Source organism: Pseudophryne corroboree, chromosome 1 (genome assembly GCF_028390025.1).
Source record: "Pseudophryne corroboree isolate aPseCor3 chromosome 1, aPseCor3.hap2, whole genome shotgun sequence".
Lineage (NCBI taxonomy): Eukaryota > Metazoa > Chordata > Amphibia > Anura > Myobatrachidae > Pseudophryne > Pseudophryne corroboree.
In genome coordinates, this window is record NC_086444.1 from 146,469,899 (window position 1) to 146,494,528 (window position 24,630).

Sequence of the window (24,630 nt, forward strand, 5' to 3'; positions counted from 1 at the left end):
TGGTTAAGTCTCAATGTCTGTAATGAGATCTTTAATAAACTGTGCACTAGTAACACTCTGCCTTTCTTTGATTAGGGTGGTAGTCATGTGACCGCCGGTCGGCTGACCGACAGTCACATGACCTCCTCCGTGAGCCCGACGGCTCACTATCCCGATGGTCGGCATGCCGACCAACAGGGACTATTTCCACTTGTGGGTGTCCACGACACCCATAGAGTGGGAATAGAACCCGTGGCGACCACAGGTCGCCACCGAGCCCGCAGCGTAGCGAGCGCAGCGAGCCCGCAAGGGGCTTGCTGCACTCGCCCCTCCCCGCCGGGATCCCGGCGTCGGTATGCTGCCGGGATCCCGGCGTCGGTAAGGTGACCGGCGGTCAGGAGACCGCCGGTCACCCGTACTACACCCCTTTGATTATCCTCATAGATGGAGCCATGGAGAGAAGCTGGAGAATGGGTATCATCTATACCCATGGTTTAGTTTAAGTAGAACTTTCACAACTTCTGGGTTAAACGACTTTGGTTCCTACCCAATCTATCTGGACTCTTTGCTGAAATGAAACTCACTTAAGGTGCCCATACACTAGACAACCTGTAAACAATGCATTCTTGTTAACGATTTCCCTTGAACTCACCTGGCAGCTCCCCGGAAGTCCTGGGCAAATTATATAGTACAATACACATTGATAATTCTTAAGATCTGGGAATTAACTGTAAGGTTCTCTTACGACTAGAAGTTTAAAGCCATACCTAAATGCCCTTTATAACTCACATCACCTGCTCAACAAAGACAATTATGAGTTTTTCTAGTTTTCTTCCCTTCAGTAGGCTTTTAGGGTGGTATTTATCAAAGCTTGGAGAGATAAAGTACCAACCAATCAGCTCCTGTCACTTTACAGACTGTCTTTGAAGGGTGTAGTAGGGTATGCCGGCAGCCTGGCTCCCGGCGGCCAGTATACCGGCGCCGGAATCCCGGCCGCCGGCATACCGACAGCTGGGCGAGCGCAAATGAACCCCTTGCGGGCTCGCTGCGCTCGCCACGCTGTGGGATCTGTGGCGTGCTACACTATCTATTCTCCCTCCAGGGGGGTCGTGGACCCCCAAGAGGGAGAAAAGGTGTCGGTATGCCGGCTGTCGGGATTCCGGCGCCGGTATACTGTGCGCCGGGATCCAGACAGCCGGCAAACTGAAGACCACCCGTTTTTAAAAAACATGACAGTTGACTGATTAGTGCTTTTCTTTTTCTCTCCCCGTTTTCTCTCTCTGATAACTACCCCCATTAATGAGTACTGAGAAATAAAGTGTTATAAACTAACCTTATATAAAACTTTCCAATAAAGCACTCCTAGGAAGGGAGGCTTTTGGAGGGTGGGCTACAGTTTCTGGCATAGGAGCACCTCAACACTGTACAGCTTCCGCTCCAGTAATGACAGACCACAACCTACAATGGACGAAACTAAAATAATGAAGAAAGCAAGAATCTCTAATTCCACATTTGCTACATAGAAGTGCTCACTAGTATCCCCAGAAAACAACCCTCTTTAGACTATTAATTGACTAGGAACCAGCAGAATCACTTATATGTGGCTCTGAAAAATGTAGCTAGGGGCAATTTGGGACAAGAGCTCAGCCCCAATCCCCACAAAACAACTGCAACTCCCCTATAAACCCACCATTACCCACTCTATCATGCCCACTTTCTAATAATGCTCCACCCAACACTGAATCAGGAAGACCAGGGCTTAGTATGGAACGGATAGATGGAACTGGCATAAAACTTGGTTTATCCCAGAATAACTACCAGCACAGTGTGCAGCAGACAAGTTCATGGGGGGGGGGGGGGGGGTCATTCTGACCTGAACGCTTGCTGCAGTTCTTCGCATCGCAGCATTCAGGTCAGAACTGCGCATGCGCTGGCGCCGCAGTGCGCCGGCGCATGTCTGACAGCTGACGGCTGTCATTGACTAGCGATCGCCTCTGCCTGGTTGACAGGCAGAGGCGGTCACTGGGTGGGAGGGGGCGGCAGGGTGGCCGCCGTTTTGTGGGCGCGGTCCGGTGCGGGGGGCGGGCCGCAATGGCTGCACGACATCACATGCAACCGCTGCGAGCCGCAAAAGCTGTGCTGGCTGGGAGCTACTCCTGAAGTACAAAAGCATCGCCGCTGTGCGATGCTTTTGTACTTCAGCCACGGGCAGGGACTGACATGCGGGGCGCGCTAGCCCTGTGCTGGGCGTCCCCCCGCATGTCTGTGTTCCTGATCGTAGCTGTTCTTAATTTAGCACAGCTACGATCATCTCGGAATGACCCCCAGTGTATTTCTTGAAGAATTACACAGTAAGTAGACTCCCATGTTAACATCTATTGACTACACCACAAATATAAGCAAAAGTGAACCTCAGGGAAGCCAGTGATACAAGAACAGAGTCAGCTTAGCAGCTACATATATTGTATGAGAAAGTCAGCCAAGTAATCTTATCAACGGTGTCAAAATATCAGTGAGCATAACACAGGCCATGCAAATTACTTTTAATGAGAAACTTTTCTGGAAAGAAGCAGACTAACTAGTTTTTGTTGTGGACATGTGTATCTCTTGTATTTTTTTGTCAACACAACAGTCCTGTTGCAAAAGTTAAAATAATTTAAAATAAAATAGCTGTATGAACGGACACTAAAAACATAAAAGGTGGACATATTTATACTTACTTGTGGGCCTGATGGTTTATGCACATCTCCGAAGTTTGTGGGTCTGCGCATGCGCAAGACCCTTAGTGTGTCTGTGCAGAGCGAGTCCTGCGTTTGGAAGAGACGGCAACGGGGACCATTCTAAAATATGGGGTGGTGTCACCCGTTTTGTAAGCATGCTATGCCCAGAATCTGTGTCTTCCTGGCCCGGCGGAGGAGTTCCAGCAGGCAGTCTGAGTAAGCTTCGGCCAAGGGCTGCAAACATCACGACAGATGGCTGATCAATGCTGAATCTTTGGACGCAGCTCTCGGAACTGCGATGCATAGAGTAGGTGTCTTTACTATAGACGCCTGCATGCTGCATTAGTATATTAGTTGCACAGTATTACACGACTGCTCCCTGCAGCTGTGCAATACTGTACATCCCTGAATCTGGCACGGTGTAAGGAACAGGGCCAGTTAAAAAAAAAAATGCTATTCATCAAATGCGAAGATGTAATTGTTATATAAGATGGCTATTAAAAAAGAATATCAGGTATACGGAATATCCAAGCAGTAGGCTTGGTTGGGTGGGCTTAGCGACCTCATTCTGCCAGGATAGCAAAAGCAGCCAATATGGAGTTGAGGACTTGCACTGCTTGCAGAACACTATTATAGAGAAGCAGAATTTAATATAGATGTTCACACAAATTAGGGATTTCATTTAAAGTTCATGGGATGAGCAGATTACTGAGGTGAGGCAATCATGAAGCGTGAAATGATCATTTGCTCTAGGACTATATTTCAAGTTACAGAAATGAAGAAAGCCATCAGAACATTAAAAAATAAAAGATAAGGCAAAAAAAGGAACTCCTTGAGATCTAGTTACAGGTTTGGGCAAAATTAAAGATGTATAATAAAACCTCACAATTTAGAAATAAAATGCAATTTCATAGTACATGAGCACTATAATAAAAAAAAAACCCACATCATCTAACCATTGGCCTGCCTGGACTATCCAGTGCCTAACTGAACCAAATCAATGAGTGTTTTGGCATGACAATCTTTAAAATGGATTTTCCACTTAAACAACTTAACTGGCTAATATTGTTTTTTTCAAGAACCGCTCAGATTTTTTTTGTTTTTTTAAATAAAAGTTAAAAACATATTTTTAAAAGATAAAGTTTAAATATTTTAATGAAAAAAACTAGGGCATGTCTCGTCGCCTCCTGTGCCCATAAGCCTCCATTGTTCCCATAGAGCAATTTAAACATGCTTGGGATAGTTAAGGATATCCTCACAAAGAATTAAGGATCTAATAGGGTTTGTGGTAACAATAAGGTTACAATAGGGGCAGACTAGATGGGTCAAGTGTTCTCATCGGTTGTCAAATTCTTTGACTCTATGAGTACCCTTTGAAAAGGCCACTTATACCCCCTTTTAGACAGAGAAAAGGACCTGGTAATTTGCCAGGGCAAGTCGGATCCTTCCTCTGTTGTGACCAGGGTTGAAGCCCCACCAATTTTAACCCGGGTGGACCCTTTCACACAGAGAAAGGACCAGGGTTAAGCCGGCTTGCCCCAGCAAATTACCTGGGACAAATGCTTGCCCTGGCATTTTCATCTCCTGTGTGGTACTGAGCTAGGACTGGGATCCAAACCAATTCAAAAAGCCGGGGAAGCCCATGGTCCAGGCCACGGCTTCTGTCTGAAAGTGGTATCATTGATACAATGAAGGCAAGAGAAAAAAAAAAGTGTCCAAGAGAGGTAGATTTGCGTGGGGTGTGTGCAAACTGAAATCTAAATTGCAGTGTAAAAATAAAGCAGCCACTATTTTACCTGCACAGAAACAATACAATCAACCCAAATCTAAATCTCTCTGCACATGTTACATCAGTCACACCTGCAGTGCAACATGGTTTTGCCCATTAGTGTGCTTTTTTGGTTTGCTAACAAACCTGAATAACCCCCATAATTCAGTATAGCCTGTACTCCATATTAAATGGAAACAGCAGCTTTTATAGCATCGGAGTAGACCATAAACTGGATCCAAATAATGTTGCCTGCTATTTTCTGTGCAAGGTCAGGTATCAGCAACTGACCTTCATAATGTTACAGTAAGAGAAAAAAGTTTTCCTATAAAGATGGAGGAGGTTCCATGTACAGAAGAAGGGTTCTGCCTAAAGGTGCCATCATTTGCAAAAATGAAAACCAATCAGCAAACAGACACGTAACATTGTATTTTATTTTGTACATTTGGAACCTATTATGCACATATTCTACTAGCTTTCAGCTGATTGTCTACTCCTCTGATTTGTTTTGGCTTACACACTTACTTTTTTTTTTTAAACAGTAATTTAACTTTAACTCAGGACTTCAAGATCAATTAAACCAGCAAACTCTTCTGGAAAATGTCTGGATCCCACAAAAACAGAATGTTTATATAGGAACAGGATAAGTGTATTACACAGCAACAGTAAAACTTGACCTATTCATACAGTAAATGTAAGTTGACACATCATTGGAACAGCACCAGTGGTGCAAGCAGAAATTTTTACTTGGTGGTATTGATAGTAAAAATGGGCGTGATCATGTGTCACTAGGGGGTGTGGTGATGCGAAACTAGGGGAGTGGCTACATGACAATAGGCCCCTTAAGGGGGGTACTAACGGAGCGATATTCTAAGCAATCTGACCAGATTGCTTAGAATTTGAGCATTATCACTCCGTGTGTACCCCCTACAGCGATAGCGATGCGCAGCCCCGCGCATCGCTATCGTTGCTGCTAGGGTGAAATGAGCGCACCCCCCCCCACGTCTCCCCCTGCACGCTCAGCACTGAGCAATTCGCTCAGCACACATCTCTCCCGCATCGGCCCATCTATATGGGCCTTAACACATTATGCCACACACCGTAATGCCTATTACACATTATGCCACACACCGAAATGCCTATTACATATTATAGCACACACCGTAATGCCTATTACATATTATGCCACACACAGTTATGCCACTGACACCATTTTACAAAAATGCCCCTTATAAAATATGCCCTAGCGGTTGGCTGGTGGTATGCATATTTCTTACTGATACTCGGTACCACCCGTACCACCCTACTTTTAGCACTGAACAGCACAGAGCAATAAACTACAGGCAAATTAGGACAAAGACAGGGAGCACAGGTAGGGTAACTCACTGTATCTTGATGGCAAATAGTGAGTAGTGGGGAAGAAGGGGGGGGGGCAGCACAACACACAATGAGCCTGTATCCAAATGTAAGGGCGAGCAGTGACTGAACAGATGAATTGGAGTAGAAAGCATGAGAACAAGGAAGGAGCACTGGTGCCATGGGTAGTGCTAGGCAGAAAAAGTAATTCAAAGGACATAGGGCCAAATGCAATAGAGTCAGAGTTTCAAAAACTGAGAGATTTGGTAAGGTTTTGAAGTTTTGTTTTTTTAAAGTGGCAATCATTTACACAGCAAGGTCAACCTGGTTTTGCAGTGTAAATGATTGCCACTTTAAAAAAAAAACAAAAAAAAAAACTGACAAACCTTACCAAATCTCTCACTTTCTGAAACTCTCACTCTATTACATTTGGCCCATAGAATTCCCTAAAGAATGCAATACAGCCTATGGGGTCCATGTACTAAGCCTTGGAGAGAGATAAAGTGGACGGAGATAAAGTACCAACCATCCAGCTCCTAACTGTAATTTGTGAAACACAGCTGTGCTCACACACACACACCTGACCACAAACTACAGAAATTAGAAGGAACATCATACCAGAGATAAAGTTTAAAGTGAAACAATGGTGCATAACAAATAGTTCCATACACAAAGCAAAGTGTTTACAAAGTGCCTTTACATCTGCATCTATATATGTGCACATGGGCTCCATGTAATAAGCACGCTAGGCAAACACATACAAAGCCACCGTGTGTGTAAGATGTACAGGAAATGTTTCCACAATTCTGAAATACTCAATATGTTAGTGGAAATTTTATATAAAATCATTTGTGAAAATATTAATGTCAATACGTTAAGTATGAGGTTATATTCGCAGAAGACTCTGCTCTGAAAGGTCATGGATTGCTTTATGAGTGGAAGGACGCTCAGCCTCTACAACATCACCAGGTACATTCACACACTCTGACACAGGCATTTATCAAAGTCATAGAATACATCAGTTTCTCACCTGGGGTCAGAGAAGCTGAGATTCTATTTCAGGTTTACAACACATGGAAACACCAGCAGAATAACTTACATATCACACTATCAAATGCATAAAACATACACAAAAAAGGATCGAACCTTGAACCAAAAAGTGTCATCTGGAAGCATTGTCATTTACCAACTTAACCATTTCTATGTTACGCTGCCTAGTACATAATACTTTGGTTGTGTGATGTAGGATTAGGTTAGCGGGTTTCCACATACAGTAACATGTCCATACATTCTGCATGTCTCAGCATTCTACAAGATATGGGGTAGACATTGTAAAATCAATATTGACTTTAAAATGACTTCTAGTATCACTTGAAACAGTACCACCTGTCCCTGGTTTAGAACTTCCAAAAGAGCTCTTTTACAATGTAACCACTGACAAGAGAATAGTATATAACCATACCACAGTGTAATCATTGATAGTACAGTATATTGCAATGCCACAGTGCATGCATTGACAGGACTACAGTATATTGCTATGCCATAGTATATCCTTTGGCAGTAGTACAGTATATCGCAATGCCACACAGTGTAACCACTGACCAGGATAAAGTATATTTGCATTCATTGCCACAGTGTAACCATTGACTGGCTACAGTATATTGCAATGCAACACACACACACGTAGCTTGTGCACTGCACATCAATGCAGAACTCGTGTCCGCTAATGACTGCTGTCATCGTGGTATTTGCACGTGTGTCTGGGCTCCTAATAACACACATACAGTATGACTGAGGACACAGGTATGAAAGTACTTGTCTGACCTCCTCGTCGTCCTCTTCTCCGTCCTGCTTCCCTCTGCACCGCTGTCCTCTCTGCTGCTCCCCTTGGCGTATCCCTCCAGCGCCCTCCCGTGTGATGTACTGACCCTCCGAGTCGCAGTCGGTGCTGCTCCCCCCAGATATCGCCTTCATCCCCCCCTCCGATAGAGTCTGTGAGCCCGAGGAGGAGAGAGAAGATGATGAGGAGGAGGAAGAGGAGGGGGTGTCACCGATTCCCCCAGCTCCCTCGGAAACTTTGCCGTCCATGTCCCCGGGCTGGAGTGCGAGACGCACCAAGTGTGCGCAAAGACGCTGCGCTCCCGCACCGCTGCCGGCTCTCACTCATGGGCTACTGCCAGGGCTCAGGTCGCTGGGGGTGCGGACCCACAGGAGCCGCTGTCACCTCGCGTCATGCCGGGGATGCGCCAAATCCTCTGCCCCTATCTGTGCGCACAGCCTGAGAACCTGCGCCACCGCCGCCGCTCCACCTCTCCCGGGCGTGCTCCAGCCAGCAGCCTCCTCTCCAACCAATGAGGACCGCACCTGGGGGCGGTGCGAGCAACAAGTCTCTGCGGGCAGAAGGCGAACACCTAGCGGCAGGTAAGCAGTGGAGCGGTCCGCTGGGATGGAGAGGAACAGCCACCTGGACGCAGCAATCCTGGCCCTGGGGCACACCGCTCTCCTGCACTATCAGTATGCCTTGCCAGGGCAGAGGCTGGAATGCAGTGCTAGGAGGTTTGGGGAACATTGCACTGACTGACATTGGATTAAAAAAAAAATCAAAAGTTTCCATGTTGACGCTGCACTCAGTTACTCAGCCAGGGTTTGGGAATGTCATCTTTCTTTCAGAGGTAATATTCAATGAAAAGTGGACACTAGCTACAGTTCATGGATATAGATGATATACAGTTCCAATAACATACTGTAACAAATATTTTATTTTAGCATATTTTTTTTTTAAATATATAAATATTAACATTTTTATGAATATGATACTGGTGACAAACATACATGTCATTAATGAAACAATGACCGTTTGCTATTACCTGCTAAATCCACACTGCATACTCTAAAGTAAACCTAAAAGGACTCGGTAGGGCCCAGTCTGTAATGCTGTTTATGGAAAAGAGAAAATCTTCTATTCTCCAAACTTTTCTTTCTAAAACATATAGTAATGCCACTTCTACATGGCGCTATAGGTAGGAGAGAGCAGAGAAGATCAATGGGGGTCATTCCGAGTTTTTCGCTCGCTGCCGATTTTCGCAGTGCAGTGTTTAAGTGAAAAAAACGGCAAAAATGCGCATGGTACGCAGCGCGCATTCGCTAAGTACTTTCACACAAAACTTTGGAGATTTACACAAGCTCGAGCGGCGTTTTTTCATCGCTCGAGTGATCGTAGTGTGATTGACAGGAAGTGGGTGTTTCTGGGCGGAAACTGGCCGTTTTCAGGGAGTGTGCTAAAAAACGCAGGCGTGCCAGGTAAAAACGCAGGAGTGGCTGGAGAAACGGGGGAGTGGCTGGCCGAATGCAGGGCGTGTTTGTGATGTCAAACCAGGAACTAAACGGACTGAGGAGATCGCAGTCTAGGAGTAGGTCTGGAGCTACTCAGAAACTGCAGGAAATTATTTAGTAGCAGTTCTGCTAATCTTTCGTTCGCTATTCTGCTAAGCTAAGATACACTCCCAGAGAGCGGCGGCCTAGCGTGTGCAATGCTGCTAAAAACAGCTAGCAAGCGAACAATTCGGAATGAGGGCCATTATCTCGCTGCTCTCTTGGGTGCTGCACATGTACTGTATGCCCATCCCTCTGATGTCAAGAGACATGAGTCACGTGGATTTGGTGTTCACCACTGAGCCTACGTGGTCTGTCCACGTAGACCCATGGGTACAGGGGAGCCCACACCGCACACATTGCACCCACAACTTAATATTTATCTTTCTGGAGTCCCGCATCAGGCGCTGCGTCAGCCAGTGTTCCGGTAAGTATTTCTCCGTTAACCCTACCACTAACCCTCCCTCTAGTGCCTAACCCTAACCATCCCACCCTTCCACATGCAGCCTAACCCTAATGTTGAGATTCTAACAATGTCGGCATTCTGAGAATGGCTGTTGACATCTTATCAAAGTTGACATCATAACTATCAACATTGTGGTGTCAACAATGTCATTTTCAACCTTTTGAACAAAAGCGGAGATATAACTGTAAATATCACATTGAAGTCCTACTTCCTATCACTTAGAAGACGGTATGCTGTTTGGGCAACTGCGCTGTGGGAGTTAAGGGGGTGGGGGGTCACCGGCCTCATGAAGTGCAGAGCCACTTCTCCGCTGCAGGACCACTGTCCTGAGGGGCTGTTTGTTCAGCGGGGCACTGCGCCTTAGCTGTCGCAGCCGCAGTATGCCGCACACCCCTAACAGAGCCTGAAGGTGATCGTTGCTGGTGAGTACACACCGGGGGCCCTACTAGGGGGGGTCCCCCGGTTCATTGTGCAGCAGAGGCGCGGGTGAGACGTACGGGTCCATCCTTCCTGGCTGGGGGCTATCAAAACTATGATGTCTGATATGTCATCTGAGCTCACTGCCAATGCAAATAAAACACAAGAACAGCAACAAGCAGTGGCTAGCCTAACTGCCAAGGCTGACGTTTCCCATCCCCCACTATCTACTACAGGTGCACAAAAACGAGCTTTACTGGCAATCCTATCAGATTCTGATGATGATGTACAGGTTGATGGGGATGATGTGGAGCCCATTAGTGGGGATTCCACCCCTACAGAGGGTATTGAATCCCTCATATTGGCTATACGGGATGTGTTAAAGCACCCCCTGGAGGACGCTGCCAGTCAGCAGTCATTTTTCATCCCACAAGACAAACTGACAGTCACTTTTCCTGATTCCAAGGAAATGGGTGATTTATTTAAATTAGCCTGGAAAAATCCAGATAAAAAATATCAGGTGTCCTAAAGGTTTTTGCATACCTTCCCCTTTGTCCCTGAAGGCAGGAAATTCTGTGAAGAATCTCCAGCAGTAGACGTCTCAGTCTCTCGCCTTTCTAAAAAGGCGGTGCTCCCAGCTCCAGGCTCTTTTACAGGAAAGGACCCAGGGGATATGAAAATTGAGACCACTCTGAAATCTATCTACACTGCTGCAGGTGTAGCTAAAAGACCAGTCATTGCTGGCTGCTGGATGACACGTGCCATTCATACGTGGGCTACTCAAATTCAAGAGGGTCTTTCGGGTGATATGACCTTGGTTACTACTGTAACTTTCCTAAAACACATTCGGGACATGGCAAGAGTCCTCTGTGACTCCCTTAAAGAGATAGGCAATATTAATGCTAGGACCACTGCTATGGCTGTGTCTGCACGCAGAGCCATATGGTTGCATCAGTGGATTGCAGACGCTGACTCCAAAGGTAATGTGGAATCTCTTCCTTTCACAGGTGAATGGCTCTTTGGAGGTGAATTGGACGCATGGATCTCCAAAGCTACTGCTGGGAAATCCAGGTTTCTCACTTCAGGGGCTTTGCTTGCTAGGCGTACCTACCCGGGACCATCTACTCAGTCCTTTCGGTCCTCCAGGTTTTCAAATTCAAGATGGAATCTTTGAGAGCAGTGATCGCAAGCCTGGTGTCCCTGGATATCAAGGACGCCTACCTCCATATTCCAATTTGGCCACCTCATCAGGCCTATCTGCGGTTTGCCTTCATGAGCGATCACTACCAGTTTCAGGTGTTGCCCTTCGGCCTGTCTACAGTGATGGCGTAAATTATGTTTTAGCTCAGAGTTCAAGGGGTTAACATTGTCCCTTACCTGGACGATCTCCTGATAAAAGCGAGTTCCAGGGAGCTACTACTGCTCCATATAGATTGCACTATACAACTTCTGTCTCACCACAAGTGGATTCTCAATCTACAGAAGTCCCAACTGGAACTGTCTCAATGGCTCCTGTTTCTGGGTATAATACTGGATACTGTAGTTCAGAGAGTGTTCCTCCCAGAGGACAAGGTGGGAATACTTCAATAGATGGTTTGCAGGGTTCTCTGACCTGCTCGAGTTTCCATTCATCTTTGTATAAAATTGTTGGCAAAAATGGTGGCCTCGTACGAGGCGATACAGTTCGGAAGGTTCCATGCCAGACCTTTCCAATTGGACATCCTTAACAAGTGGTCCGGTTCACATATTCAGATGCACCGGATGATTCAGCTGTCACCCCAGGCCAGGATTTCACTCCTGTGGTGGCTACAGTCTTCCAACCTGCTGGAAGGTTGACGCTTCGGGATTCAGGATTGGATCCTCTTCACAACGGATGCGAGCCTGAGAGGATGGGGAACTGTCACCCAGGGGGTGTAGTTCCAGGGCAGGTGGTCTGCCCAAGAGGCCCTACTTCAGATCAACATACTGAAACTATGGGCTATATACAATGCTCTGATTCAGGCCTCCCCTCTACTCAGGCATCAGGCGATCCAGCTTCAGTCGGACAACGCCATGGCAGTGGCGTACATCAATCAACAAGGAGGGACAAAAAGCAAGGCATGCAAGAAGTGTCAAAAAAACTTCACCGGGCGGAAAGAAATTCAAGAGCACTGTCCACAATTTTCATTCCGGGAGTGGACAACTGGGAAGCGGACTTCCTGAGTCGCCAAGATCACCCGGGGGAGTAGGGATTACACCCTCATGTGTTTCAACAGATCGTCGACAGGTGGGGATGCCCGCAGATCGACATGATGGCATCTCGCCTCAACAAGAAGCTTCACTGCTACTGCTCGCGAACCAGAGACCCTCAGGTGAGTGCAGTGGATGCGCTGACGTCGCCTTGGCCTTATTAGCTGGTCTACCTATTTCCTCCGATTCCGTTGATCCCAAGGGTGCACTGCTCAAGCGGATCAGACATCACTGAGTACAAGCAATCTTGATTGCACCAGATTGGCCCTAGAGAGTGTGGTACGTGGCTCTTCTGGACATGTCCATAGGCAACCCTTGGCCTCTGCCGCGGGTTACGGTCGTTAGGTTGACACAACTTAGGTCGACACTCATTAGGTCGACCACTGAAGGTCGACAATGAGAAAGGATCTTCCTCAGCAAGGACCGTTCATCTACCCGGACTTACGGCGACTTCGTTTGACGGCATGGGAGTTGAGCGGAACATCCTAGCTCACAAAGGGCTTTCCAAAAAAAGGCATTGCAATTACGGTGCAAGCCAGAAAACCTGTGACGTCAAAACACTGTCATCATATCTGGCGGATATATGTTTCTTGGTGCGAGGAATGCACATATCCATCTGCAGAATTCCACTTGGGACGATTCCTTCGTTTCCTACAGACTGCAGTGGATAAAGGCTTACGTCTTGGATCCATTATGGTCCAGATTTCAGCTCTTTCCGTCTTCTACCAGAAGAAGTTGGGTAACCTACCTGAAGTTCAGACCTTCTTGCAAGGGGTGCTTCACATACAACCTCCGTTTGTGCCGCCTACGGCACCTTGGGATTTGGATGTGGTGTTACGCTTTCTACAGTCCTCCTGGTTTGAACCTCTGATGACGGTAGAAGACAAGTACCTCACATGGAAGATGGTGATGTTATTGGCCCTGGCTTCTGCTAGGCGTGTCTCAGAATTGGGGACTTATCGTGTAAAAGTCCCTACTTGGTCTTTTACGAGGACAGAGCGCAGCTCCGGACTAGACAGCAGTTCATGCCGAAGGTTGTCTCCGCGTTTCACCTGAATCAACCTATTGTGGTTCCGTCCTGTTCTGACGCTTCGGCTCTTCCGGAGTCTTTGGATGTTGTGCGTGCTTTGAAGATCTATGTCAGGTGCACAACTCGGGTCAGGAAGACGGATTTTTTGTTTGTGCTCTTTGAAACGCATAAAAACGGTTTGTCTGCTTCAAAGCAGTCTCTTGCTCGTTGGATTAGGCTTACTATCCAACAGACCTATGTGTCGGCAGCCTTACCTGTTCCTAAGTCTCTGAAGGCCCACTCTACAAGATCAGTGGGGTCTTCCTTGGTGGCTGCCTGTGGAGTCTCTGCCTTGCAACTATGCCGAGCTGCTACCTGGTCGGGAAGAACACCTTTGTGAAATTCTACAAGTTTGATACCCTGGCCAAAGAGGATACCCAGTTTGGGCAGGCGGTGCTGCAGTAGTCTCCGCATGTTCCCGCCCGTTCTGGAAGCTTTGGGACGTCCCCATTGTACCAATCTGTCCCTAATATCCCTTATGGATTCTAGAGAAAATAGGAATTTAATACCTACCGGTAAATCCTTTTCTCGTAGTCCATAAGGGATACTGGGCGCCCGCCTCAGTGCGGTGACATTTAGCAGGTTCTCTGTTATGTGTTATGTGTTTCCTGTTCAGCTGTACTGTTTTCTGTTGCCAGCTGCTGCTGGCCCGGTTATTTTATGGTGTGCTGGTTTGTAAACCTCACCACCCTTATTGTTGTTATGTTCCTTCTCTCAAGTATGTCCTTTCTCCTTCGGGCACTGTTTTACCTATAACTGCCTGTGGGAGGGGGCATAGAGGGGAGGAGCCAGCACACCCAGTTGAAGAAATTTAAAGTGCACTGGCCTGTCTATGGGGGTCATTCCGACCTGTTTGCACGCAGCGGTTCTTTGCTGCGGTGCGAACGGGTCAGAAATGCGCATGCGCAGCAGCCGCATTGCGCACGCGTGTCGTCGCCGGACAATGCTGCTGCCAATTAGAAATGTGATCGCAGTGGCGATCGCAAGAAGACGGACAGGCGGGAGGCGTTCCGGGGCAGATACTCACCGTTTTCCAGGCGTGGTGAGTCCAACGCAGGCGGATCCAGGCTTTTCGAGGGCAGATGTCTGGCGTCAAGACCGGGACCTTCATCGCTGGATTCGTCACACTGGGTGAGTAACTGCAGGGCTAGTCTTGTTTTGCTTGAAACTTTTTTAGCATAGCAGAGCTGCACAAGCGTTCGCAGCCCTGCTATGTTAAAAAACACTCCCCCATAGGTGGCGTCAGGTTGATCGCACGAGCAGCAAAAAGTTGCTACGTGCGATCAGCTTGGAATGGCCCCCTATACCCCATCGCACTAATCTGTCCCCAATATCTCTTATGGACTACGAAAAAAGGATTTACCAGTAGGTATTAAAATCCTATTTTTAAGTGCCTCCCTGGCCACACTGCAGCCCAGCACACAGCAGCATGTGCTGGGCTAAGGAGAAGAGCTGCAGTTACTGCTGCCAGGAAAGGATGAAGGGGGGGCGGGGACCTGAGCCCCACCATCAGACCTGGGTGCAGCTAATTAGTACTGTGTCCCCCCCCCCCCCCCCCCGCGCCACTGTGCACAGGAGCTATTTCTAAAAGGAGCCCGCCGCTGAGATGTGCCCAGTGTTGAAGCAGGACTACAGCACATTCGCGGTTCCGCTGACCACACATAGCAGCTATGTCCATGTGTCGTCCATAGGCTACAATGGGCTACTGCCATGGTAGCTGCGGATGACAATTTCCGGAATGCTGCTTGTTCTGGAATCTAGTAAATCTGGCAACATCGCTTCCCCATAGAAACCTATGGGGGTTGCGGATGTTGGTGGGAATGGAGGGATCTCCGACACCTGCTCCAGTCCCTCCTATATATATATTCAGGTGATACTAAATATTTGCGTCTACCCCAAAACAGTGGCATAAGTAGACATTTTACTCCCCCATGCCCAAAAAGTTTCTAAACCCCCCCCCCCCATTGCTATTTGAAAAGTAAAGAATTTGCAAGCGCCGTAGGTGCATTCCAAACGAGGGGTGTGGTCTTGCAGGAAAAGACTACCTTATATCCCGGTTTTGCAACCTGCACGCCCAGACATTGGCGACCACAAGGAAAAAAAATCCTGATTCATGCTTACATTATTTGTAATTTTTCCTCCTTATAGTAATGCCCCTTTACACATTATGCCACACACTGTATTGCCCATTACACATTATGCCACACACCGTATTGCCCATTACACAATATGCCACACACCATAATACCCATTACACAATATGACACATACCATAATGCCCATTACAAAATATGCCACATACAGTAATGTCCCAACACATTATGCCACACACCGCAATGCCCATGATACATCATGCCACACACCGTAATGCTCATTATACAATATGCCACACACTGTATGCCCCTGACTTATTATACCACACACCGTAATGCCTGTGACACATTATGCCACACACCACAGTGCCTGTGATAGATTATGCCACACATCCGTAATACCTGTTATACATTATGCTACACACCATAATGCCCATTACACATTATGCCCCACAGTAAGGCTTCTAATTACTTTGATATTACCTGCTCGTTGCCAGGGGTATTATGCTCTGGGTTCCATGCTTGTTGCCAGGGCTTTTCATGCTCTGGGTGTCATGCTCTTTGCCAGGGGCGTGTAATGCTCATTGCCAGGTGTTTTCATGCTGTCAGTGTCATACTCGTTGACAGGGGTGTGTAATGCTTGTTGCCAGGGGTTTTCATGCTGTTGGTGTCATGCTTGTTGCCAGGGTTTGTAATGCTCATTGCCAGGGGTTTACATGCTCAGGGTGTCATGCTCCTTGCTAGGGGTGTGTAGTGCTTGTTGCCAGGGGTTTCATGCTCTGGATGTCATGCTCCTTGCCAGGGGTGTGTAATGGTCATTGCCAAGGGTTTTCATGCTGTTGGTGTCATGCTTGTTGCCAGGGGTGTAAGGTTGCCACCAGTGTTATGCGCTCCCGGCACTTGCCGGTTCTGTCAGATGCTAGAGGTCAAGTATGACCTCTAGCATCTGTCTCCTCATTGACGGTGGCCATTTTAGAAGGGACATTTAGCAGATTGACATGCAGACGGCTGGTTCGCATGGGAATCTGCACTTAAACAGCAGCAGCACCCCCCAGCCCTGTGCCTCCAAGCCTCCACAGTGGCTACGGGGGCTGTAGTTACGCCACTGCCCCCAAAAATATGCATGTTTTTTTATAAGTGGGCCTAATACAATCTTTATTACATGTGGCACATTTGTCCCTTTCAATCTGTGTGGTTCAAGTTCTCTACAGCAGTAAAAGTGGGAGGCACAAGATGTGCATCAATAAAATTTCTGCTGGTGCAATAATAAAATCCTATTGACAAGTGGAAATGGCCACGCACCCCTAAAATGTCCCCTCCCTGCCACTTTATCTAATTTTCAAAAACTCTCTATGAAAATAATGAATTATCTTTTGCATCACTCTGCAACACTAGGCTTATCTGTGCATCTACTCAGCACTTAGCAGTGCATGGATTGCTTTCTCTCTGCCCAGCTGTTTCCATTGCCTGGTGCAAATTTCTGCCCCTCCACAAGTGGCTCTGTATTACTTTGCATACCTATGTACTGCAAGCAAACTCAGAGCATGGCACTACTGGAGGATTTTGTTAAGACACAAATGAAGCCTAAAACTGACCATCCCATGTACTGTACTATGAGAAGCTCTGAGTTTTGCCACAGGAAGACCACATAACCACATGAGCTGGAATCGCCATGTCCGTCTCTCTCTGGAATTAACAGTAGACTCGTGTCTACCATATATATCCAGTGGTGCCGAGAGAGGGGGGGAGGGGGTACAAATTACCAGGGCCCAGGTCTGATGGAGATGCCCAGTGAGGGCCCCGGGATTCCTCCCCATTAACTGGCAGCAGCTGCTACAGCTCTTCTCCTAAACCCAGTACACGCTGCTGACTACTGGGCTGGAGTGTGGCCATGGTGGCATTTACAATACCATTTTTTCTGTATTTTTTCAAAGGGTGCATGACCACGCCTTCTGTGAACAGGGCCGTCTTAACAGCAGTGTGGGCCCCTGGGCACAACAATGCACTGGGGCCCCTACCTATCCTTCAGCTGTAGGGGTTGGGGTGCTATAAGCGGCAGCTTTGATGTCCCGTGGGCGGTAGGGGGTGTTCTATCTGCAGCTCAGCATGTAGGACCTGGAGCAGTAATTTCTGCTAATTAATCCTTTACTGCACAGATGCGGCGGAGGGAACACTAAACTGTATAAGGGGGCATTGGGTTGAATGAAGGGGCCCTGGTACATGACTTCCAGGGTGGTAGGGGGTGTTTAATACGCAGGGGAGGGATGGATAGTGGAGTGGGCTTAATATTCACAATTTTCCGGTGGGAGGGCAGCTTGCTTGACTGTAGATATCTCCAGTTCCTGGAAATAGATTTCTTATCTGTGAATTGGATAAAACACTAAAGAATCTCACCTTTCAGGAGGTACTGGGGACTTGGGGATCAGAGTTCAGGAGCCAGAGCAATCCACCACCAAAATATAAAACTGCATATTAGGCGTGCAGAGCTGGAGCAGGGACCAGCTGCTGGAAGGCTGATATCTCTGGTTTGGGGCACAGTAGAGGCAAGCTGCCAGTGTTCACCAAAAGGGGTGAGTCCAAGTATTTGGAGTATACCTTCAGAAAAGCTATAAGTCAAACAGAATCCGAGATATCTGGCTGGGAAGAACAATTAACAGGCTTGGATCGGGACCACTGCTTTGAAGTCGGATATCTCTGGTTCCCCTGGCCCTATTTTCAAAAATTCGGTACCGCTGGAAAGAGGGGACCCTGAGCTACCATCCTAGGGCCTTTATACTCCTGGGGCCCTTGGGCAAGTGCCCATTGAGCCCATACAAAAAGACGGCCCTGTCTGTGAATAGGCCACGGCCCCTGAAAAGTACCTGGGCCCAGCCAAACTCTCTACTGCCATGTATGTGTGTGTGTAATCTCTATATATTGTATATACAGTATATACATATTTCTCTGACGTCCTAGTGGATGCTGGGAACTCCGTAAGGACCATGGGGAATAGACGGGCTCCGCAGGAGACTGGGCACTCTAAAGAAAAGATTAGGTACTATCTGGTGTGCACTGGATCCTCCCTCTATGCCCCTCCTCCAGACCTCAGTTAGAATCTGTGCCCGGCCAGAGCTGGGTGCTCCTAGTGGGCTCTCCTGAGCTTACTAGTAAAGAAAGTATTTAGTTTTTTTATTTTCAGTGAGCTTCTGCTGGCAACAGACTCACTGCTACGTGGGACTAAGGGGAGAGAAGCAAACCTACCTGCTTGCAGCTAGCTTGTGCTTCTTAGGCTACTGGACACCATTAGCTCCAGAGGGTTCGAACACAGGCACCTGTCCTCGATCGTCCGTTCCCGGAGCCGCGCCTCCGTCCCCCTCGCAGAGCCAGAAGAACAGAAGCTGGAAGACGTCAAAATCGGCGGCTGAAGACTCCTGTCTTCATTAAGGTAGCGCACAGCACCGCAGCTGTGCGCCATTGCTCCCAGCACACTTACACACTCCGGTCACTGTAGGGTGCAGGGCGCTGGGGGGCGCCCTGGGCTGCAATTGAAGTACCTTTGGCATAAAAAAATACATATATACAGTCTAGCACTGTATATATGTAAAATCCCCCGCCATTTTTGTACATGGAAAGCGGGACAGAAGCCCGCCACTGAGGGGGCGGGGCCTTCTTCCTCAGCACACCAGCGCCATTTTCTCTTCACAGCTCCGCTGGAAGCAGCTCCCCAGGCTCTCCCCTGCAGTATCCAGGTACAAGACGGGTTAAAAAGAGAGGGGGGGCACATAAATTTAGGTGCAAATAATACAAAAAAAGCAGCTATTGGGTAAATCACTTATTAGCAGTGAAAATCCCTGTGTTATATAGCGCTGTGGTGTGTGCTGGCATACTCTCTCTGTCTCCCCAAAGGACTTTGTGGGGTCCTGTCCTCAGTCTGAGCATTCCCTGTGTGTGCGCGGTGTGTCGGTACGGCTGTGTCGACATGTTTGATGAGGAAGGTTACGTGGAGGCGGAGCAAGGGCAGATAAGTGTGGTGTCGCCCCCGTCGGGGCCGACACCTGATTGGATGGATATGTGGAAGGTCTTAAATGACAATGTAAACTCCTTACATAAAAGGTTTGATGACGCTGCAGCCTTGGGACAGCCGGAGTCTCAGCCCGCGCCTGCCCAGGCGACTCATAAACCGTCAGGGGCTCATAAACGCCTTCTATCTCAGATGGTTGACACAGATGCCGACACGGAGTCCGACTCCAGTGTCGACGATGATGAGGCACATTTACAGTCTAAAATGACCAAGGCCATCCGATACATGATTATTGCAATGAAAGATGTATTACACATTTCTGAGAGTAACCCTGTTAATACCAAGAGGGTTTATATGTTTGGGGAGAAAAAGCAACCAGTGACTTTTCCCCCATCTGATGAATTAAATGAATTGTGTGAAGAAGCGTGGAGTTCCCCTGATAAAAAATTAGTGATTTCTAAGAGGTTACTGATGGCGTACCCTTTCCCGCCAACGGACAGGTTACGTTGGGAAACATCCCCTAGGGTGGACAAGGCGCTGACACGCTTATCTAAAAAGGTGGCCCTGCCGTCTCAGGATACGGCCGCCCTTAAGGAGCCTGCGGATAAAAAGCAGGAAGCTATCCTGAAGTCAGTGTATACACACTCTGGTACTCTACTGAGACCTGCTATTGCTTCAGCCTGGATGTGTAGTGCTGTAGCAACGTGGACAGATACTCTGTTAGACGACATAGATTCCCTCGACAGAGATACTGTTTTGCTAACCCTGGGCCATATCAAAGACGTCGTCTTATATATGTGGGATGCTCAGAGGGATATTTGCCTGCTGGGCTCTAGAATTAATGCTATGTCCATTTCTGCCAGGAGGGTCTTATGGACTCGGCAATGAACAGGAGATGCTGATTCTAAAAAACACATGGAGGTTTTGCCTTATAAGGGTGAGGAATTGTTTGGGGACGGTCTGTCGGACCTCGTGTCTACAGCGACAGCTGGAAAGTCGACTTTCTTGCCTCAGGTTTCCTCACAGCCTAAGACAGCACCGTATTATCAAATGCAGTCCTTTCGTTCCCAAAAAGGCAAGAGGGTCAGGGGCGCATCCTTTCTTGCCAGAGGCAGGGGTAGAGGTAAGAAGCTGCACCATGCAGCCAGTTCCCAGGAACAAAAGTCCTCCCCTGCTTCCACTAAGTCCACCGCATGACGTTGGGGCTCCACAGGCGGAGCCAGGTGCGGTGGGGGCCCGTCTCCGAAACTTCTGCAGCCAGTGGGTTCGCTCACAGGTGGATCTCTGGGCTATACAAATTGTTTCTCAGGGATACAAGCTGGAATTCGAATCGACTCCCCCCCCCCCCCCCCGCCGTTACCTCAAATCAGCCTTGCCAGCTTCCCCCATGGAATGGGAGGTAGTGCTGGCGGCAATTCACACGCTGTACCACCAGCAAGTGATTGTCAGGGTCCCCCTCCTTCAACAGGGAAGGGGTTACTATTCCACAATGTTTGTGGTACCGAAACCGGACGGTTCGGTGAGACCCATTCTGAATTTAAAGTCCTTGAACACTTATATAAAGAAATTCAAGTTCAAAATGGAATCGCTCAGAGCGGTTATTGCAAGCCTGGAAGAGGGGGATTTTATGGTATCGCTGGACATCAAAGATGCTTACTTGCATGTCCCCATTTACCCACCTCACCAGGAGTACCTCAGATTTGTGGTACAGGACTGTCATTACCAATTCCAGACGTTGCCGTTTGGCCTGTCCACGGCACCGAGAATATTTACCAAGGTAATGGCCGAAATGATGATACTCCTTCGGAAGAAGGGAGTTATAATTATCCCGTACTTGGACGATCTCCTCATAAAGGCGAGGTCCAGGGAGCAGTTGTTGATCAGCGTAGCACTCTCTCAGGAAGTGTTACTACAGCACGGCTGGATTCTAAATGTTCCAAAGTCGCAGCTGATTCCTACGATGCGTCTGCTTTTCCTGGGCATGATTCTGGACACAGAACAGAAGAAGGTGTTTCTCCCGGTGGAGAAAGCCCAGGAATTAGCATCTCTGGTCAGGGACTTCCTGAAACCAAAACAGGTATCGGTGCATCACTGCACGCGAGTCCTGGGAAAGATGGTTTCTTCATACGAAGCCATTCCCTTCGGCAGGTTCCATGCGAGGATTTTTCAGTGGGATCTGTTGGACAAGTGGTCCGGATCGCATCTTCAGATGCATCGGCTGATCACCCTGTCCCCGAGGGCTAGGGTGTCTCTTCTGTGGTGGCTGCAGAGTGCTCACCTTCTCGAGGGCCGCAGGTTCGGCATTCAGGACTGGGTCCTGGTGACCACGGATGCAAGCCTCCGAGGATGGGGGGCAGTCACTCAGGGAAGAAACTTCCAAGGGCTGTGGTCAAGTCTGGAGACTTCTCTACACATAAATATACTGGAATTAAGGGCCATTTACAACGCCCTGAGTCAAGCAGAGCCCCTGCTTCAAAACCGGCCAGTGCTGATTCAGTCAGACAACATCACGGCAGTCGCTCATGTAAACCGCCAGGGCGGCACAAGAAGCAGGATGGCAATGGCGGAAGCCACAAAGATTCTGCGATGGGCGGAGAATCACGTGCAAGCACTGTCAGCAGTGTTCATTCCGGGAGTGGACAACTGGGAAGCAGACTTCCTCAGCAGACACGACCTCCACCCGGGAGAATGGGGACTTTATCAAGAAGTCTTCCAACTGATTGCAAACCGATGGGAACTGCCACAGGTGGACATGATGGCGTCCCGCCTCAACAAAAAGCTAAAAAGATATTGCGCCAGGTCAAGGGACCCTCAGGCGATAGCTGTGGACGCCCTAGTGACACTGTGGGTGTACCAGTCGGTATATGTGTTTCCTCCTCTTCCTCTCATACCAAAAGTACTGAGAATAGTAAGAAAGAGAGGAATAAGAACAATACTCATTGTTCCGGACTGGCCAAGAAGGACTTGGTACCCGGAACTGCAAGAAATGCGCACAGAGGACCCATGGCCTCTGCCTCTCAGACAGGACCTGCTGCAACAAGGGCCCTGTCTGTTCCAAGACTTACCGCGGCTGCGTTTGACAGCATGGCGGTTGAACGCCGGATCCTAGCGGAAAAAGGCATTCCGGATGATGTTATTCCTACGCTGATAAAGGCTAGGAAAGACGTGACAGCAAAGCATTATCACCGTATATGGCGGAAGTATGTTGCTTGGTGTGAGGCCAGGAAGGCCCCTACAGAGGAATTCCAACTGGGTCGTTTCCTGCACTTCCTACAGTCAGGGGTGACTATGGGCCTAAAATTGGGGTCCATAAAGGTCCAGATTTCGGCCCTATCCATTTTCTTTCAAAAAGAACTGGTTTCACTGCCTGAGGTTCAGACATTTGTTAAGGGAGTACTGCGTATTCAGCCCCCTTTTGTGCCACCAGTGGCACCCTGGGATCTTAACGTTGTGTTGGATTTCCTGAAAACCCACTGGTTTGAGCCACTTAAGACCGTGGAACTAAAGTATCTCACGTGGAAAGTGGTCATGCTGTTGGCCTTAGCATCGGCTAGGCGTGTGTCGGAGTTGGCGGCTTTGTCATGTAAAAGCCCATATCTGATCTTCCATATGGATAGGGCAGAATTGAGGACTCGTCCCCAATTTCTCCCAAAGGTGGTGTCATCGTTTCATTTGAACCAACCTATTGTGGTGCCTGCGGCTACTCGGGACTTGGAGGACTCCAAGTTGCTGGACGTAGTCAGGGCTTTGAAAATATATGTTTCCAGAACGGCTGGAGTCAGGAAGACTGACGCGCTGTTTATCTTGCATGCACCCAACAAGCTGGGTACTCCTGCTTCAAAGCAAACTATTGCTCGCTGGATCTGTAGCACGATTCAGCAGGCTCATTCTGCGGCTGGATTGCTGCATCCAAAATCGGTGAAAGCCCATTCCACAAGGAAGGTGGGCTCTTCTTGGGCGGCTGCCCGAGGGGTCTCGGCTTTACAGCTTTGCCGAGCGGAATCTTGGTCGGGTTCAAACACATTTGCAAAGTTCTACAAGTTTGATACCCTGGCTGAGGAGGACCTTGTGTTTGCTAATTCGGTGCTGCAGAGTCATCCGCACTCTCCCGCCCGTTTGGGAGCTTTGGTATAATCCCCATGGTCCTTACAGAGTTCCCAGCGTCCACTAGGACGTCAGAGAAAATAAGAATTTACTCACCGGTAATTCTGTTTCTCGTAGTCCGTAGTGGATGCTGGGCGCCCGTCCCAAGTGCGGACTTTCTGCAATACGTGTATATAGTTATTGCTTAACTAAGGGTTACTTGTTATGAGCCATCCGTTGAGTGAGGCTCAGTTGTTGTTCATACTGTTAACTGGGTAAGGTTATCACAAGTTGTACGGTGTGATTGGTGTGGCTGGTATGAGTCTTACCCTGGATTCAAAATTTCCTTTCCTTGTAATGTCAGCTCTTCCGGGCACAGTTTCCCTAACTGAGGTCTGGAGGAGGGGCATAGAGGGAGGAGCCAGTGCACACCAGATAGTACCTAATCTTTTCTTTAGAGTGCCCAGTCTCCTGCGGAGCCCGTCTATTCCCCATGGTCCTTACAGAGTTCCCAGCATCCACTACGGACTACGAGAAATAGAATTACCGGTGAGTAAATTCTTATTATGTGTGTGTATGGGTTGGGTTTGTGTGACCGCCCGCTGGTCACCATCCCAATGCCGGGACATCCCAACGCCATAGGTACTATTCCCACTCTATGGGTGTCGTGGACACCCACGAGTGGGAATAGTCTCTATCGGTCGGCATGCCAACCAGTGGGATATTCAGGTTTCGGGATCACAGCATCGGTATTGTGACCGGCAGTCTCCTGACCTCTGGTCACATAACCACATCCCTGTGTCTGTCTGTCTATCTATCTATCTATCTATCTATCTATCTATCTATCTATCTATCTATCTATCTATCTATCTATCTATGTCATGGCTGGCACTCTGTCCAAAGTACTGCACAATTGGCCAGGTGCCCTTAGTGGGATGACAGGTAGTATAAGCAGAAATACTGTGGCACTCTCGGAACTTACTAATGTAACAATATATTCTAGTGAGGTCCAATAATGTGCAAGTCAACATTTCAGTTTATTCAACTTTAATCATAGTAAGTCCTGAAAGTTCTGTGA

The 24,630-nt window shown here is 48.1% G+C and overlaps 1 protein-coding gene across 4 annotated transcripts in view; it reads right to left on the reverse strand.

Moving 5' to 3' along the window:
• Nucleotides 1-8,080, reverse strand: part of MAST4 (microtubule associated serine/threonine kinase family member 4) — an 875,018-nt gene extending 866,938 nt beyond the window's left edge. For all 4 annotated transcript variants that reach the window (XM_063963429.1, XM_063963416.1, XM_063963420.1 and 1 more), the window contains exon 1: nucleotides 7,648-8,080. In XM_063963429.1, the coding sequence (XP_063819499.1) occupies nucleotides 7,648-7,911 (264 nt within the window). In that variant the 5' untranslated portion in view covers nucleotides 7,912-8,080. The remainder of the gene's footprint in view (nucleotides 1-7,647) is intronic.
• Between the last annotated feature and the right edge of the window lie 16,550 nt (nucleotides 8,081-24,630).